At 39.7% G+C, this 18,205-nt stretch overlaps 1 protein-coding gene across 1 annotated transcript in view; it reads right to left on the minus strand.

Annotated features, from left to right (window-relative positions):
• The window catches only part of CFAP54 (cilia and flagella associated protein 54), a 298,883-nt gene that overhangs the window by 21,362 nt on the left and 259,316 nt on the right, over nt 1-18,205 (minus strand). The window contains exons 65-67 of the mRNA XM_032646796.1: nt 12,773-12,879; nt 10,206-10,347; nt 451-525 (exon numbers count right to left, since the gene is read on the minus strand). Coding sequence (XP_032502687.1) covers nt 451-525; nt 10,206-10,347; nt 12,773-12,879 — 324 coding nt within the window. The remainder of the gene's footprint in view (nt 1-450; nt 526-10,205; nt 10,348-12,772; nt 12,880-18,205) is intronic.

Raw genomic sequence — 18,205 nt, forward strand, 5'->3', positions numbered from 1 at the left:
AGAAACTATTATGTAGGCATGAAATAAGACAGGGTAGACTTTTCACATAAAAATATCTCCATAGCATTATTGTTGAATGAAAAAAAAACAAGTTACAGAATGCTTGTGCAGTATGATCCCACTGATATAAAAATCCAAAAGTCTAACTATACATGAAAAAAATTTGAGATATTCTCCAAAATGTTAATAGTGGTTATTCCCTGAATGGTGAATTTGAGATGATTTTAAGATTATCCTCTCCACAACTTTCTGTACTAGTTGATTTGTTAACAAAGAATATTTCTAACCAAAATAACATGCTATTATAAATGAATGTTTAGCACTTTTCATATTAATTAAGGATGGTTAGGCCCTTGATACTTTCATAATAGATGTTTTCTGTATTTCCATTTCCATAGCAACAACAATACTTGTTAGAGAATCACATACAGTTTTAAAAGAGATGCATACCTCAGATAGTGGAGTTGCCTCTTCATCAGACAAAAACAAAGATACTATTTCAGAGCAACATTCAATAATCATGTTCTAGAAATAATAAGACAATATAGTGAGGTTCATCTTATTGGTAAAATACTAGATATTTTAATTACAAATTAGTTATTTCATTTGTATTTTGTTACATCATTCCCTAATTCCCAGGATGAAACTTAGAGGGATTCAGAGGTCACAATCTTTTAAGTAATTAGGGTTATTTGAAAAGATACAAAATAGCCACAAACTGTAAGATTCAATGACAAATAGTAAATTATTTTGGATTCTTTCCCTGCAAAATTCACAATTAAAATTCATGTGTTAGAGAAGAACAAGTAAAGTAATTCACACCAGAATAAGATTTTGGAAGATCACTTTTCTTCTGAGAAGAGAGCCCTGGAATAAAGAGGTTCAGATCTGAGAAAGGGTTTAAGCAGAGGTGAACAGCTGGGAATCGAGAAAGAAATGGAAAGAGAAAACGAAGAAGAAGAAGAGAGAGTTGATATCATACGTGGTCTATTGCTGAGGACACTGCCGCAGCCCCTACTGTTTGGACGCAGCGTGTTTCTGTGTGGACATCTGACCCAAGAAAGATCTACCTATGGGCAGGGTTGAATCAATCAGATTCTCCATCATTGTAATTTCATATAAGGAAGGACAACAGAAGAGAGTTATCATCAGGACTGGCCAGATGAGCTGAGAGGTCGCAATACGGAGTTGGAGAAGGCACCTAATGGGCGAGATGTAACATGAGTGAGCAAGAAACAGAGATAAATGAGAACTGACACCGCCTGTGGGACTGAGTGCAATCTTGGCTCCCGACTCTCCAAGTTTCACTTTCTGTGGGGCCCACTGTGTTTTGTCCCCAGTCCTTGGTTATGCACAAGCTTACTTACCATGCCCTGACAAATACTGCCTCCTTACCAAACCTACTTCATTTGAGCTAGCATAAGTAGTTTTTCTTTACTTACAACTAAAGGAGTCACGATTATAAGACTATGAGACGCTATAAAACTCAGAGGAAAACACAGGAAGAACACTCTTTGACATAAGTCACAGCAAGATCCTTTTAGACCCACCTCCTAGAGAAATGGAAATGAAAACAAAAATAAACAAATGGGACCTAATGAAACTTAAAAGCTTTTGCACAGCAAAGGAAACCATAAGCAAGATGAAACAACAACCTTCAGAATGGGAGAAAATATTTGCAAATGAAGCAACTGACAAAGGATTAATCTCCAAAATATACAAGCAGCTCATGCAGCTCAATATCAAAAAAACAAACAACCCAATCCAAAAATGGGCAGAAGACCTAAATAGACATTTCTCCAAAGAAGATATACAGATTGCCAACAAACACATGAAAGGATGCTCAACATCACTAATTATTAGAGAAATGCAAATAAAAACTACAGTGAGGCATCACCTCACACAGGTCAGAATGGCCATCATCAAAAAATCTACAAATAATAAATGTTGGAGAGGGTGTGGAGAAAAGGGAACCCTCTTGCACTGTTGGTGGGAATGTAAATTGATACAGCCACTATGGAGAACAGTATGGAAGTTCCTTAAAAAAACTAAAAATAGAACTACCATATGACCCAGCAATCCCACTACTGGGCATATACCCTGAGAAAACCATAATTCAAAAAGAGTCATGTACCACAATGTTCATTTGAGCTCTATTTACAATAGCCAGGACATGGAAGCAACCTAAGTGTCCACCGACAGATGAATGGATAAGGAAGACGTGGCACATATATACAATGGAATATTACTCAGCCATAAAAAGAAACGAAACTGAGTTATTTGTAGTGAGGTGGACGGACCTAGAGTCTGTCATACAGAGTGAAGTAAGTCAGAAAGGGAAAAACAAATACCATATGCTAACACATATATATGGAATCTTAGGGGGAAAAAAAAAGGTTCTGAAGAACCTAGGAGCAGGACAGGAATAAAGACACAGACCTAGAGAATGGACTTGAGGACACGGGGAGGGGGAAGGGTAAGCTGGGACAAAGTGAGAGAATAGCATTGACATATATACACTACCAAATGTGAAATAGATAGCTAGTGGGAAGCAGCCACATAGCACAGGGAGATCAGCTCGGTGCTTTGTGTTCACCTAGAGGGGTGGGATAGGGAGGGTGGGAGGGAGACACAAGAGGGAGGAAATATGGGGATATATGTATATGTATAGCTGATTCACTTTGTTATACGGCAGAAACTAACACACCATTGTAAAGCAATTATACTCGAATAAAGATGTTTAAAAAAAAAAAGTATAATGAACAGGGAATACTTCCTGGAGAAAGGGTCATATAAACTGAGGTATGAAAGAGTAGTAAGACTTCAACTGGCAGAGAATGGGGACAAGGGCATTCCAGATGGAGCAATGAAACAGCAGATATTTAAGGAACATAAAGAACCTGATACGGTCTTTACTGCTGGTGTGTATAGGAAGCACGGTGGTGAGAAATAAGGCTGAGAGGTGTACTTATAACAGGACACGTAAACGTAAGGAATTTGGATTTTGTTGCTTAGGAAATTGAGAGGCACTGGACTGAGGGGATAATGATCTGACTGCTTTAAAAAGACAATTCTGGGGCTTCCCTGGTGGCACAGTGGTTGAGAGTCCACCTGACGATGCAGGGGACACGGGTTCGTGCCCCGGTCCGGGAAGATCCCACATGCCGCAGAGTGGCTGGGCCCATGAGCCATGGCCGCTGAGCCTGCGCGTCCAGAGCCTGTGCTCCGCAACGGGAGAGGCCACAACAGCGAGAGGCCCACGTACCGCAAAAAAAAAAAAAAAGACAATTCTGGCTACCATGTAAAGCTGAACTGGACTAGGAAGAGATAAGAGAAAGAGAAATTAGCTAGGAGGCTACTCAAGCTGTTTGGGCAGGAAGTGATCATGGCCAGAAGTAGGGCAGCTTCCATGGGACCAGAAAGGATGGAGGGCAGGCAGGACATCCAGCACTGACTGGGGGACACCAGCTTCCTATGACGAACTTTCCAGGCTCCTGGTCCACTTTACTAGACAGAGGGGAACACACATCCTGGAGTACATTCTTACATATTCTTCTTATTTATCCAAATTTCTATATTTCTAATTGAGTTCTTAGGACTGGTTAAAGTATATTTTCTTTCTATACAAAAGGTTTCAATAATAGCTGTGATGGGTTACTGTCATGATCTCATCAAGAGCTATCAAGCAAAATGACACTGTCTGTATCATTAATCACTTCCATAACAGATGAAGACAGCCATGTTACCTGATGAATGCCTTCCGTGGCTTGTCTCAACATTTATCAAACACAAATTTCGCCTCAACAACGTTCTGTTTCTTTGGCATCATTTGAGGTAAACCACATACACACTTGGGAAACTGGCTGATTCGATGTTGGGCTGTGGGAAACCTCCCGTGATCTTGCTGCCACAGAAATGAAGACAAGGAAAGCACTGAACTCAACAACCCCAGGCAGAAGGCGGCTGGAGGGATGGTGCAGTTGGCAAGGGGCCTGGGAGGGCACAGACGGACCCCTGCTCAATCTCTGTCACTTTCCCTTAAAGAGGAGCATCTGTTGATTTGATGAGGGATAGGCTTCTGAGTGACTTCCAAAATAACAGAGCCAACATTTTGACTTAGTTGAAGTCCTCATCATTGTTCACCCATTTTATGGGAAAAAACTTCCTAAGCTGTTTTCCATCCTCCAAACTCTTGCTTCCCTCATCCCTCCTTCACATGCCATCAGGGTTATCTTAGCAAATTTCAGGGTGGATCATGAGATGCTCTTCCGGGCATTGCTCCCAGCTTTTCCTACGGCCCACGTCCAGCCCTGCCTTCCCAGGGCCCTACATTCACCCTGCACTCCTGCCACCCTGAATACAACATCCAGCTCTATGAGTTCACCTCTCATCTCTTGCTGTATCCTCAGTCTGGAGTAAGTGCTCTCCACAGGTCTCCAACTAGAAGTTGGTTACTGGGCTAGATATCAGAGAAGACACCTGAGCAAAGGAATTCAAAGTCAAGAGAGAGGAAGAGACACAGAAAGAGATAATGACCAAAACAATAGAGTCAGGGCACAGGGTGCAAGAAAACATGGTTTTTATTTCAGTCTACAGGGGCTATAAAATGCTACCTGTGCTACTGAAGCAAGCACAAAGTCTAGCTCAACTCCCTCTCTTAACACACACACACACACACACACACCCCTATGTGAATCAGTTTTTTAATGATGAATTAGAATAGTTTGCATCAACAGCTCCACCATTGAGAAGGAGGATATCAGCAACCTTGCCCTTTTGTATAAGTGTAGAATCCAGATAATGGGGGAAACAGGAAAAGGGGAAGGTGTCAGAGAGACTAAGCTGAACTTCATAACGAACAGCTGAACCAGATTCACTTTGTTATAAAGCAGAAACTAACACACCATTGTAAAGCAATTATACTCCAATAAAGATGTTATAAAAAAAAAAAAAAAGAGCTGAACCAGAGCGGGAAGGGGAGAGGAGTCAAAACACTCCATGCAGACTGAGTTGGAGGGAGAGGTTTAGGAGTCTGAACCAATGAGGCAGAGGTTGGAGAGCTGCCACTGTGAACGTCAGAGAGGCACTAAGAGTAAGGCAGTTGGGAGAAAGGAGATTTAAAAGAAGTTATGCTGTATATGATGAAAGGATTCCCTCTCAGATATTCTTACGAGAGACTCATAAGAATAAGGTTTAGATTATTTTCAATGGTTTTGAACATTAAATTGATGTTTCTTTGAATGCCAGACTTTGCTTGCTAAGAGAGGGCCACCGGGCAGCTGGGCTCATTATGAACGACATCTGGGTACCTATGGTCACACTCACACAGTGATTAAGCTCCTCCTGACAGGGGCCTAATTGTACTGATTTCAGTATGTCCTTATCTCCTCAAGCCTGGAAAATTTTTGCACGTAACGGTTTCGCAAAGATAACGTGTTAATTGATGCTAATGTTCAGTTGTATTTTGTTCTATGTTTTCATAGTACTTTGATACTGGGGACATGTTGACTATATATAATTGCCTGGTACAATCCGGGCATCCCACACGTGTTTGCTGAACTCATCTTAGGTGACTTGGTCAATATATTTTAGGCTTATCAGTATGTTATCATTCCAAAAAAGGTGCTTGTGTCATGAAATCAGAATGGTTTGCACCTTTTATATGCTTTAAAACATCTGATATGCTCTGAAGATACCCCATAAAGCTGTGAACGACAGGTTAAAACAACCCAGTGATTCTGAGCCACTGTTGTCCATTTTGGAAGAAGGACATGTTTTCAAGCCAGAAGTGACTGGAACACCTGTTCTGTAGCCCTCCCAAAACATCTTAAATTAATACCTGTGTTCTGAAGCTTTTGGCTTATTCCAGACCATAGGGATTTGGGGGAGAGAAAACAAAAAAAAAAAAAAAGGAAGGGAATGAGAAAGAGAACAAGATTCACCACCTCCCATATCAACCAAAGGTACATTTTCTGGACCTTTATATTTAACAACCCACCAAAAATCCATACTGAGATAGAAATAAATATATTTCATTATAGAAGTTATGAAATCCTGTCCAACTCCCAAACAGAATTGATCTCTTCAAGTGTCCTAGTTAACTTCTCATTAGCTCCAAGTGAAGGCTGTCATGACAACAAACTGGCAGATTTTAGTCCCTGGAATTGATTTGATAGAACCTAGAACCTAGCTGTTCCTTTTTTTCTTTTTTTTCTATGTGCTGGTTAGTATATAGGGAAAAAAAAGAGAAAAGTTTATATATTCCTTCCGTTTCACAGCTTTCAAATGTTGTGAATTAATTTGTTTGCTAATTCACCTAAACTAAAAAGAGCAGATTTTTTTCCATTTTGCGACGTTCTTTCACATATAGAACTACCAGAACTGGAACACATCTCAAAATGCCCTAATTAAAGCTGAAGAAACACTTTTTAAGTTGGAGGATAAAATAAACTCAAAAACACAGAGGAGGGCTTCCCTGGTGGCGCAGTGGTTGAGAGTCCGCCTGCCGATGCAGGGGACACGGGTTCGTGTCCCGGTCCGGGAAGATCCCACATGCTACGGAGTGGCTAGGCCCGTGAGCCATGGCCGCTGAGCCTGCGCGTCCGGAGCCTGTGCTCCGCAACGGGAGGGGCCACAACAGTGAGAGGCCTGCGTACCGCAAAAAAAAAAACACCCCAAAAAAACCAAAAAAACACAGAGGACAACATCAGGATTGAAAGCAGTTTGTTCTACTCAGGGACTGAGTTACTCACATATATCACTCAAGTCAGGACGTGAGAGCAAGTCACAAAGCTTGGCTAAGGCAAGGTGGGCCGTCTGGATTCTTCCCTCTGCTTGCATTCAAACGCCCCTACTTGCCCCTATTTATTCCTGATTTGTTTACATTCATAGTCAACTTCTTGGCTCAGGCACTGGGCTCGTTGTGATGAACTTGATACCGATATCTGACTCCCAGGAAAATTCTGATGGCTCTCATTCCAACCAAGGGACAATCTCTTCATCTCAGCAGTAACTGAGTGAAAGGATCCTGTTTAGAGATGAGGAGAAAACTAGTCCCAGGAAACATTAAGTGACTGACCCTCGGTAGTAAAGCTGAGTGGCAGAGCACAACCTATAATCCTTACTCTTACGGACACTCGCCCTCCTGTCTCAGACAATGTAAGTTGAAAAGACAAATGGGTTCAGGAGAAAAATAATCATTTGCCTTTTATGGACTATATAATAATGGATTCAAGGACAATTTCAGCAAAGAACAGTCTAGGTTATGGCTCAAAGACAGCAAATTGATAAGTTTGGTCTATGACAAAAAAAACTGTGATTGTAAGTGATCTACTAAAGAAGTTCGAAAACAAAATGAGCTGAGTTCTTGAAAACAGATATGAAAGGGCAACAATGCACTTTAGGAGAAGAATTACATATATGAATCTCATGAGTTTGAGATATCTGATCTACTGGGATATTTATTCTGAGTACTCAGAATATCATTACTATAGTTAAACATCTGGTAATTTGTGTTGTAACATTTGAGGACACAATAAAGGATGTGCAACTAAAATTCTAAGATATCAGTTCTATGATCAATGTAGGCACAGAGCACAGGTGACATAAATTCTGGAAAGTTGCTTTTTGCAAAGACTAACTGTTCTTGCCTGATAATCCTCTTACAGCTGGACTTGTTGCTTTCATAATATTGAAAAATGCACTCATTCACTCCACTGGTAAATTCAGAGTGAAAAACACCAAAAAGTATATTCTACAGATCAGGAGAGTTGCCAACTTTTGCACTTTCACATAATCGATGTAAAGATAACATAAACAGGGCTTCCCTGGTGGCGCAGTGGTTGAGAGTCCACCTGCCGATGCAGGGGACACGGGTTCGTGCTCCGGTCTAGGAAGATCCCACATGCCGCGGAGCGGCTGGGCCCGTGAGCCATGGCCGCTGAGCCTGCGCGTCCGGAGCCTGTGCTCCGCAACAGGAGAGGCCACAACAGTGAGAGGCCCGCGTACCGCAAAAAAAAAAAAAAAAAAAAAAAGATAACGTAAACAAGAAAACAAAAAGAGCCATACCAATAATGCTCTTTAAGAATTAAAAATATTTTGTTATTGGTCACCAATTGAATATCAAACTAGCAGAAACTGATTTTTTAAAAAAGATACAGCAGAGCAAAAATAAAGATCCTAAAAGCTTTCAGAGAAGAAAAACAGAGATGGGACCCAAGTGGCTGGGAATTCAACCAGAAAAGCAGCAGAGGGAGGTCCCAGAATCAGAGCTGTGATGCAGGCACTGGGGGCAACCAGTCCTTAACCAGAGCAGGAGAGGGGCCTCCAGGAAGGAAAAGAAGAGTTGAGCCATAAATATAAACACTTCGGTACAAATCTATGGATGAATATATGACAGGTCCGATGTAATGATCAGAAAGAAGTTAATAAAAAAGACAAGTGAAGAAAAATCAAACCTTATACAGGAAAGGAAAATAACCACAGTACATTGTGACTTGGCTGTGAACATTGTTTACGGGGTTATAATGACGTAAACACTGAATGCTGATTTAATTAAATTCTGTGATATAACAATATTTAGAAAGGATGGGGAAAGAAGAAGTTGAGGAGAAGTATAGGGAATCCTTGTATAGTAAAATCAATAGATATTATATAAAACTGATTTATCAAGAAAAAAATAATTATTTTTGGCTGTCATTAGCACTATTCAACAATTTTTCCAGCTTTCCTCTTTCAAAGCTGGTAGCAGAATTGTTGGCATGGCTCGTGACTTACTTGGCCAGTGAAATGTTAGTGCAAGTGATATGATGGAAACTCAAAGAGCCAGGGTGTGGTTTGCCCCTTTTCTTCCCTCCTGCCCAGTGACTAGGGATGTTCCAGAGGATGGATGTGCCACCAGCCTGGAGACCCACTTGGATTTGAAGGGTGTTGGTTATCTTGCTTTTCATGACTGATCCTGCATATTATTTATAGACTTGCAAGTAAATAACAAAAGGAACAGCTGAAAGAGTTGAAAATGGTCTGCTCGCAGGACTGTGGGGTGTGGACAGGTCGAACAGGAGACTGTCCCTTTTCATTTTAAACCTTGTACATCTATTTGATTAAAAAGAAAAATAGCCATGGTACCTACAGAACATATATCTCAATCAACCAGATGAATGTGCAAATGGAAATTCAAAGAGCAAGTGATTAGGGGAGAACAGGTATTCCCTGCTCCTCTAATTTCCATACAGGGTAAGGAACTTCCACTCCACTCCCGAAGAAGGAGGGACACTTCCAGCTTCTTTTGGACGCAGCCAGGAGAGCGGAGTCACTTATCTGATTGGTGAGTTTGGGAAAAGCAAACTAGGCTCAGCCCCATTGGGTCAATCTTTGCTTACATTTTTTAAGGCACCCTGCCTGAGGGACTATTACTCTCTACTCCTCCATGCAGTCAGCCAGGCAGTCAGCAGCGGAGTGGGGGAAATCCTACAGCTACACAAGTGTGCTAGATTATTGTGTGACTAGGTGGGCAAGTCTGCCTAATTCAGGGGTGAAATATTAATAAGCTTGTTTGGCCAGAGATCCAGAGCCATGTTTGCTAATCAGCTTTGTCGGTAATGATGCCAGTGTTTGAGATCTCCATATATCAGTTTCCTGTGTCCTATTTCTCAATGGGTTGAGAACTCAGAAGGAACTCCTCCAAAACATGAATATCAGTCATCACTCAACTCTGTAATCAGATTAATAACACACTATAAGGATAATGCCTTTTTTTCTAGTTAGAAAAATACAGATGTGTAGAAAAAGTCTGAAAGATATATGCTTATCTATATTTTCTAATTTTTCTTCCCATATTACTTGGGTAATAAAAATGCTCAAATACTAGACTTAGAATTTAAAAGTAACATTATGAACTTACAGAGCATTGTTTTTTAGGATTCATGGTTATAGCTGAATGATTTATCTAGATTGGCTTTGTTTTCATTTACCATCAGTTTCTTATAATTGGTATGCTTAGAAGAGCTTTGAAGAAAACATTACTTATGTGTCCAAAAGTTGGGTTATATCTGGTACTCTAAGTAGAGAAAGTACAGGCCAGAAGAACCACACCGTTCAAGTTTAGTTACATAGTTATGCTCTGATAAAGTAAAAAATAATTTCATTATGTATAATGACATCCATCCTGCAATGGCAATAAAATGTTCCATTATTTAATAACCTACTTCCATTTCTCTACCAATTGATTCCTCTTCTGTTTCTTCTACTTGAGATACATTTTCATTTGAAGTAACTTTAGGAGTTGTAGGCAATGATATTTCAGCGATTTGCGTAAGATTAGATAATTTCTCGTGAACTGAAATAACTCTAAAAATAACAAACATGTATGCATTTTACTTGAAAAGTTAAGTAAGGCATTCATTTATTCCCAGAATCAATAAAACATGTAAAGTAAGTCCTTAGTTATTTAACACTTAGATTTCTGGCACCCCCAAACATCATTCCTTCATTCAAGAGACATGAGAACAGAGACACAATTCTCACCTGCATAGTGTTTATGATCTAGTTATGTGCTCAGACAGATTTATAATCATAAACTGGCAAAGACACAAAGCAAAAAAAAAATGTAGACATTCAAAATATTTGCTTAAGATGAAAATAAAGAAAATAAATATCTACATGGGCAAAGAAATACCAGGCAATGACAAAAGATCTACTCCTACTTAAACTCAGTGCCACGCTCTGATTGGCTGGCTGGCCTGAAGCTAAGAATTAGGACAAGTCAGCAATGGCTCTAAAAGACGGTTCAACGAGCCCACACAGTGACATGTACTGTGTGGGGATTGGGGGTAGGGAGAAGAATCAAGTAAAAAGGAAAAGCTAAAGCCGAGGAAGAGGGCAGAGGACGCACTGGCAATTGTGCGCAGGACAGAAAGCTTCTGGAGCCACGGTCCAGTGAACCATGGAGGCGCTGGAGACAGAGGTTAACTAGTGAATGCAGTCAGAAGCTGGAAAAGCATTGAAACAGCTGAAGGAGGCAAAGAGCCACCTGCAGGGCTCCCAGTGACTCTAGGATACAGGCACGTAGAGCGCAGGTGCGCACGTATTCGTGCGTGGGTGTGCGGGTCTCCATGCAGGGGCGGAGGGAAATTTTTATGAAAATGAAGGAGATGATGCAAAAAAGCAAAATGACATCAGGGGCAATTGCAGGAACGTCGATTTCCCCAGCTTCCCGCAGCATGCTCTTCCTTTGCCTTCTATAGGATGATCAACAAGAGCAATTCCCCATAGACTGATCGTGACCCTCATAAGAACACAAGGAACTCCACCCTAGGTGGGAGAAATACTGTCACCAAGGGATGAATCAGATGAACGTTTGTCAGGCAACTTCCTCTATAATAGCCTCAGTGACAGGGGCATGTCCCTAACTTTAGTCACCCTACCATTGATCATAAACACACCAAAATCAAGAACTTTTTGGAGTAAAACAAGAATCCTGTCAGTTTGTTTACATTCTGCTCTGCAGAAATTATAATCATTTTTATCATGTGGTTCTGAAAAAAAAAATTCTGCCATGTTTCTGGATGTACAAGGAAAGAACATAATTTCCTAACTTTGTGGCTTAGCTGTGCTGGTATAGTCCTGTGTCTAAGATTTTCCACCATGACACTGAAAAAAATTTTAAAAAGGAAAAGAAAAAGAAAGTTGACTGAATAATTGAAGGTATGCCAGCTCTTGAAACATCTCTTGTTTTATTCTCTTTCATGGAGAGGCCAAAGAGAAAGAGTTCTTCAAAATGGAAATCAAGGACCAGGAACCAGACTCTCCAGGTAAGGATGGAGAAGTGCCAAGTCCCTGCACTCAGTACGTGGTGAGCAGGGCAAAGAGCTGACACTGACGGACACAGGAGGCCATGATGAGACTTAATATTTGCCCAGTGCTTTCAGCCTTTCAAAGTATCTGCATACATTTTACATGCATACAAAGTATATGCACACACTGTCTGGCTTGATCCTGACAGTAACCCCAAAAGGTAGGCAAAATATTATTTCCATCTCAGAAATGAGAAAATGGAGGCTGAGGTTGCAAGGGCAATGAACAATGGAATCAAAACTAAATTAACTAAGCAAAGAAAAAAAGTGAAAAACAAACAAGGAATTTGGTAAGATGAAATCAGAAAAGAGAGAAACCAGGCATGAACAAAAATTAGAGTCTCCATCCCCTGTTTGAAGGAGAGGGAGGAAAACAGAGTGGCTGATGCAGAGGCTTTTGACTTGGGGAACAATACAAAATAGGATTGGTCAAAGAGGAAAGGGTGAGACCAGGATGGCAGTGGAGTTTGGGCTTAATTTTGCAACTTAATACAGAGCCACATTAAGTTCTTTTTAAAACACACCCCAAACTGCAGGCAAAATATAGTACAGACAACATCTTTGTACTGTCTGTAATCTTTATGAAGTACCAGAAACTATTCCTCCAACAACTCTAGGTCCTATTATTATTATTCCCATTTTACTGATGAAGAGACTGAGGCACAGAGAGGTTAAGTAACCTGGTCAAGTTTGCTGAGATAGGAAGATACGAAGGGGCACAACCAGCATTTGAACCAAAACAGGCCGGATTCAGAGTTCATGCTCTTACCCACTGCAATATCATACTCTGCTAAGTAAAAGGAAGACTTTTCCAAAAATGTCTTCTAAAAGTTCGCCTGTGATTTACCTTGTATATTACTGAAACAGTCAATATTATGAAAGTATCAGCAAAGAGCTGTGGATAATCCATCTTTACTTGCCTGTCTAGTGGAATCCAGAAAGAGCCAACATATACACTGTTGTAAGCAGTAGATGTAACATCTGAAATATTCAGGGGCTTCATATTATAGGCATACAACAATAACACCTATAAGAAAATTAAAAGACATAGAAAATGTTACATCAAACTTACACTTTGCCTCAAAAACTGCAGCATCAGTACTCAAAATAGTGTCATTATACTTTAAAAGGTTTTTCTTTGGAAGAGAAAAATGAGGGTTTTTTTTTTTTTTGTTTCCAATTCACTTTAAACAGAAATGATATGAACAAGAATTGTGCAAAGGTTATGAGATGAAAATAAATGCTAGTTGGTACCAAGGTTATATTATTTTTGATGACTGACACTTCTTACTGCAGTTAAGTTTAAATTTCAGCCTCTGAAGGCCCTCTGCAACAAGTTCTAATGTATATTGTACCTGGTGAATATCCAACTTTGTTTCTTGTTCCTTCTCCATATGCCCCTTTCCCATCAGTGGTCATAGGTACGTTTGTGCATTCACTTATGCTGTTCCCTTCCTGTTCTCTCCGTGTATTCCATCCACACACAACTTACCAGCCCCCATCTCTAAGATGAAACTTCTCCTAATGACTCATGCTTTAGTAATTTCCCTGATGTTTGAACTCTGAAAATTCTTAGAGTCAGTCCCACACTCTACAGCACCTATTTACAATCATGAATTCACAGAATTTGAGATTCAGAGGACCTTAGAGGTGGTCTGCTCTAAGTCCTTCCAAGAAAGCTGAGGTCTAGAGCTGACAGTCAAAATTAACTAATTAAATGTATGCATTTATCTCCGCTTCCTCACAAATCAAACTAAAATAAGAGTAAAGGGATTCTGGGAATTCCTGGCGGTCCAGTGGTTAGGACTCTGTGCTTCCACTGCAGGGGGCATGGGTTTGATCCCTTGTGGGGGAACTAAGATCCTGCAAGCCACCTGAAGTGTGGCCAAGAAAAAAAGAATAAAGGGATTTTTTTTTCTTAAAGGCATAAATCCACAAAGACAGAAGCAAGAGAGACAATGAAGCAGATGAGAGATGTTAAAAACATTTTGAAAGCACCTGAAACATTTGAAAGCACCTCTGCTTAGTCAGCAGAGAGGAAAGGCTGTGTCCCACCTGCCTTCAGAGGGGCTGCCAACAACAAGCACGACCAAGAACCTTGAAAGCCTTGGGGACAACCTCCCTCCCATCCCTTCTCCGAGTCCATCCAACCAGGAGACTCCCTCCCTCCTTCCCTGCCTCTCCTCTGCTAGCCAAACTTCTTCCATTTTTCTCTCTGCTGAGGTTAAATCAAAGATCTATGCTCAGGAGGGACATGAGATTACAGAGGTGGGGTGCTGAACTGAAAACGTTGGAATGAAGTGAAAGTCTATATTCTGGACAAGAGACATCCCTCTACCCCACTCCAGCCCCTGCCCAGAACATAGAAAACTAAGCAGTAGTCTAAAAGAGTCCTCTTTGGGGAAATTTACCAGATGAAGAGAAAAGACCTACAGATACTGACATTTCAGGATCCACCAATGAAGCTGCTAGCTCCCACAGTCACCCGGCAATGAGGTTAAAAGTCCATAAGCCTGACTCAGTATGCTTCTCAGTGCCTCAAACATGAACAGACAGCCAAGGGTCACTAGACATGAAATGAAAGGTAGAGACCAAAACTAATGTAAGAAAAGGAATTTGGAGAATCAGATACAAGATAGAGAGCAGAAGAAAACATCACTGAAACCATAATTAATATCCTCAGAGAGAGAAAGGCCAATATTGCATCTATGAAATAAGAACACAGTGCTATTAAAATGAAAGAGAATACGAGCTTTTAAAAATTAAAAAATATGATAATCACAACTAAATAATCAATAAAAGATTTGAAATATAAAGTTAAATATATCTCCCTCCAAATAAACCTAAATTTAAAAACATAAATAGGGGAGAAAAGATGAGAAAAGTAAACATTCAATCTAATAGGCTCAATATCTGAATAACAGAAATTCCAGAAAGTGCAGAGATCATCAGAGGGAGGAAATTATCAAAGAAAAACGTCTCCACGAACTGAAGAATATACTTCACATATTGAAAGGGGCACCCTAAGAATCCAGCACAATACCCACACCGAGGCACATCATGGAATTTTAGAACAGGGGACAGAGGGCAGATCCTCAGAGTTTCCAGAGGAAAAAAGTCACAAAGAACTAGGAATCAGAATGGGAACAGAACTCTCAACAGCAATACGGGATTGCCAGAGATAATGAAGCAGTGCCACCCACATTTTGAGGGGAAATAATTTTCAACCTAGAATTCTATGCCTAGGCAACAGTGAATTAAGCATTAAAAGGATGCTTAATTTTTGTCAGACATAGAAGGCCTTAAACTCCTATAAAAGTTCAGGGTTAATTCTAGTCTGTTGCAACCTTGCTAATCATCTCAGGGGACTGAAGTCATGGAATTATTCCGTGGCGAAACCGGAACAGAATGTACTAAATAGTGACTGTAGCCCTGTTTTAGGGTCTGAAACACACAAAGAGGCAGCCAGCTAATCAGCATTTTTTGTAGAAAATGCGCATGTTGATGATTTACATCTGAATTCTATTGTTACCTTCACTTCTCTCAGTGAGTCTGGCTCACGCCTGGTTTTGACTACATGATCAGAGAGGTACAAAAGACTCCTCTCCCAGGTAAGACAGCAGCTTTCTTGAAACCAAGATATCTCACCGTATTTCAGCGGTTCATGACCCACAGATGACGTGTGTCCCGTGCAACTGAGAGAGGACCCAGGAAGCTGCTCCTGGGTATCTTAGTCTCTCCTTTAGTCTGAAATCAGAATTAACTTGAATAAAGTAGGTCAATATTTAAACAATAAAACACTAAACTCACTCGCACAGTTGTTGTGAGCCAGAGCTCTGGAGCCGGGGTGCCTGGGTTCGCCTCCATCACTTACTGGCTGTGTGATCTTGGGCAAATTATTAAAACATTATGCTTCTGCTTTCTCATTTGTAAAATTAAGATATGGTAATCCCCATCCCATGGATCAGGGTGAGGATTGAGTGGGTCAATGTGAAGTGCTTTAAGCGGTATTTAGAGCATTATTGTTGTCATTTTTAGCCCCATGATCACTACTGGCTCCTTACCCTTCCTGGATACCTCATTTTCTATATTCTCTTGGACCTGCTGCTAATCCCAAACCAGCTTTCCATCTAATCCCCCAGCCTGTCCTCATCTAATCCACTTAGTTCTTAGTTGATAACAGTGCTTAGTTCTATTCCCAACTTGTCTTTACTCCTCAAGGATAAGTTATATAACCTTGCATACTCAGGACTGGATTCTTCAGGAGGCAATACGCCCATGATAAAATTTCCAGTGTTCCTTTATTCACTTCTGAAAATATTCTTTTTTTTCAATGGAAAAGAAGTGATATTGTTTTGACGAACACTGAGGAATACTATATTTAAAACTGCCTTGTATGTTCATCATTATCAAGTAGGATTTATCTCAGGGATGCAAGGATGATTCAGTATTTGCAAATCAATGTGATGCACCACATTAACAAACTGAAGAATAAAAATTATATGATTATCTCAATAGATGCAGAAAAGGCTTTTGACAAATTCATTGTCCATTTATGATTAAAAACTCTCAACAGAGTGGGTATAGAGAGAACATACCTCAACATAATAAAGGTCATATATGACAAACTTACAGCTAACATCATGCTCAATGGTGAAAAGCTTTTCCTCTAAGATCAGGAACAAGATAAGGATGCCCACTATGACCACTTTTATTCAACACAGTATTTGAAGTCCTAGGCACAGCAATCAGATAAGAAAAGAAGATCAAAGGTATCCAAATTACAGAGGAAGGAGTAAAACTGTCACTGTTTGCAGATGACATGATCCTATATATAGAAATCCTAAAGACACCACAGAAAACTATTAGAACTCATAAATGAAGTCAGTGAAGTTGCAGGATACAAAATTAATATACAGAAATATATTGCATTTCTATACACTAACAATGAACTATCAGAAAGAGAAATTAAGAAAACAATCCTCTTTACAATTGCATCAAAAAGAATAAAATACCTAGGAATAAATCTAACCAAGGAGCTAAAAGACCTGTACTCAGAAAACTATAAGACACTGATGAAAGAAATTGAAAACAACAGAAACAAATGGAATGATATACTGAATTCATGGACTGGAAGAATTAATATTGTTAAAATGACCATATTACCCAAGACAATCTACAGAGTCAATGAGGTTCCTATCAAAATACCAATGGCATTTTTTCACAGAACTAGAACAAATAATTCTAAAATTTGTATGTAACCACAAAAGACTTCAAAGAGCCAAAATAATCTTGAGAAAGAAGAACAAAGCTGGAGATACCATGCTCCCTGATTTCAAATTCTACTACAAAGCTATAGCAATCAAAACAGTATGGTACTGGCCCCCAAACAGACACATAGACCAATGGAACGGAATAGAAATAAACCCAGAAATAAACCCACACTTATATGGCCAACTAATCTACAACAAAGGAGGCAAGAATATACAATGGGAAAAAAAAAACCTCTTTAATAAATGGTGTTGAGAAAACTGGACAGCTACATGCAAAAGAATCAAACTAGACTACTCTCTCACACCATATACAAAAATAAACTCAAATGGATTAAAGACTTAAATCTAAGACCTGAAGCCATAAAACCCCTAGAAGAAAACATAGGCAATATGATCTTTGACATTGGTCTTAGCAATATTTTTTTGGATCCATCTCCTCAGGCAAGGGAAACAAAAGCAAAAATAAACATGTGGGACTACATCAAACTAAAAATCCTCTGAACAATGAAGGAAACTATCAACAAAAGGAAAAGACAGCCTACTGAGTGGGAGAAGATATCTGCAAGTGATATACCTGATAAGGCATTAGTATCCAAAATATACAAAGAACACATGCAACTCAAGCTCAAAAAAAGCAACAACAAACAAACAACCTGGATAAAAAATGGACAGAGAATATGAGTAGACATTTTTCCAAAGAAGACATACAGATGGCCAACAGGCACATGAAAAAATGCTCAACATCAAACATTATTAGGGAAATGAAAATCAAAACCACAATGCTCACCTCACACCTGAAAGAGTGGCTATTATAAAAAAGAACAAATAACAAGTGCTGATGAGGATGTGGAGAAAAGGGAAGTCTCATGCACTGTTGGTAGAAATGTAAATTGGTGCAGCCAGTATGGAAAGCAGTATGAAGGTCCCTCAAAAAATTAAAGATAGAACTACCATATGATCCAGCAATTCCACTTCTGGAAAAAACACTAATTCAAAACTATATATATATATATATATATATATATATATATATATATACACACATATAGTTATCAATATATATATACACATATATATGTG

This window comes from Phocoena sinus, chromosome 10 (assembly GCF_008692025.1).
Source record: "Phocoena sinus isolate mPhoSin1 chromosome 10, mPhoSin1.pri, whole genome shotgun sequence".
NCBI classification, from domain to species: Eukaryota; Metazoa; Chordata; class Mammalia; order Artiodactyla; family Phocoenidae; genus Phocoena; species Phocoena sinus.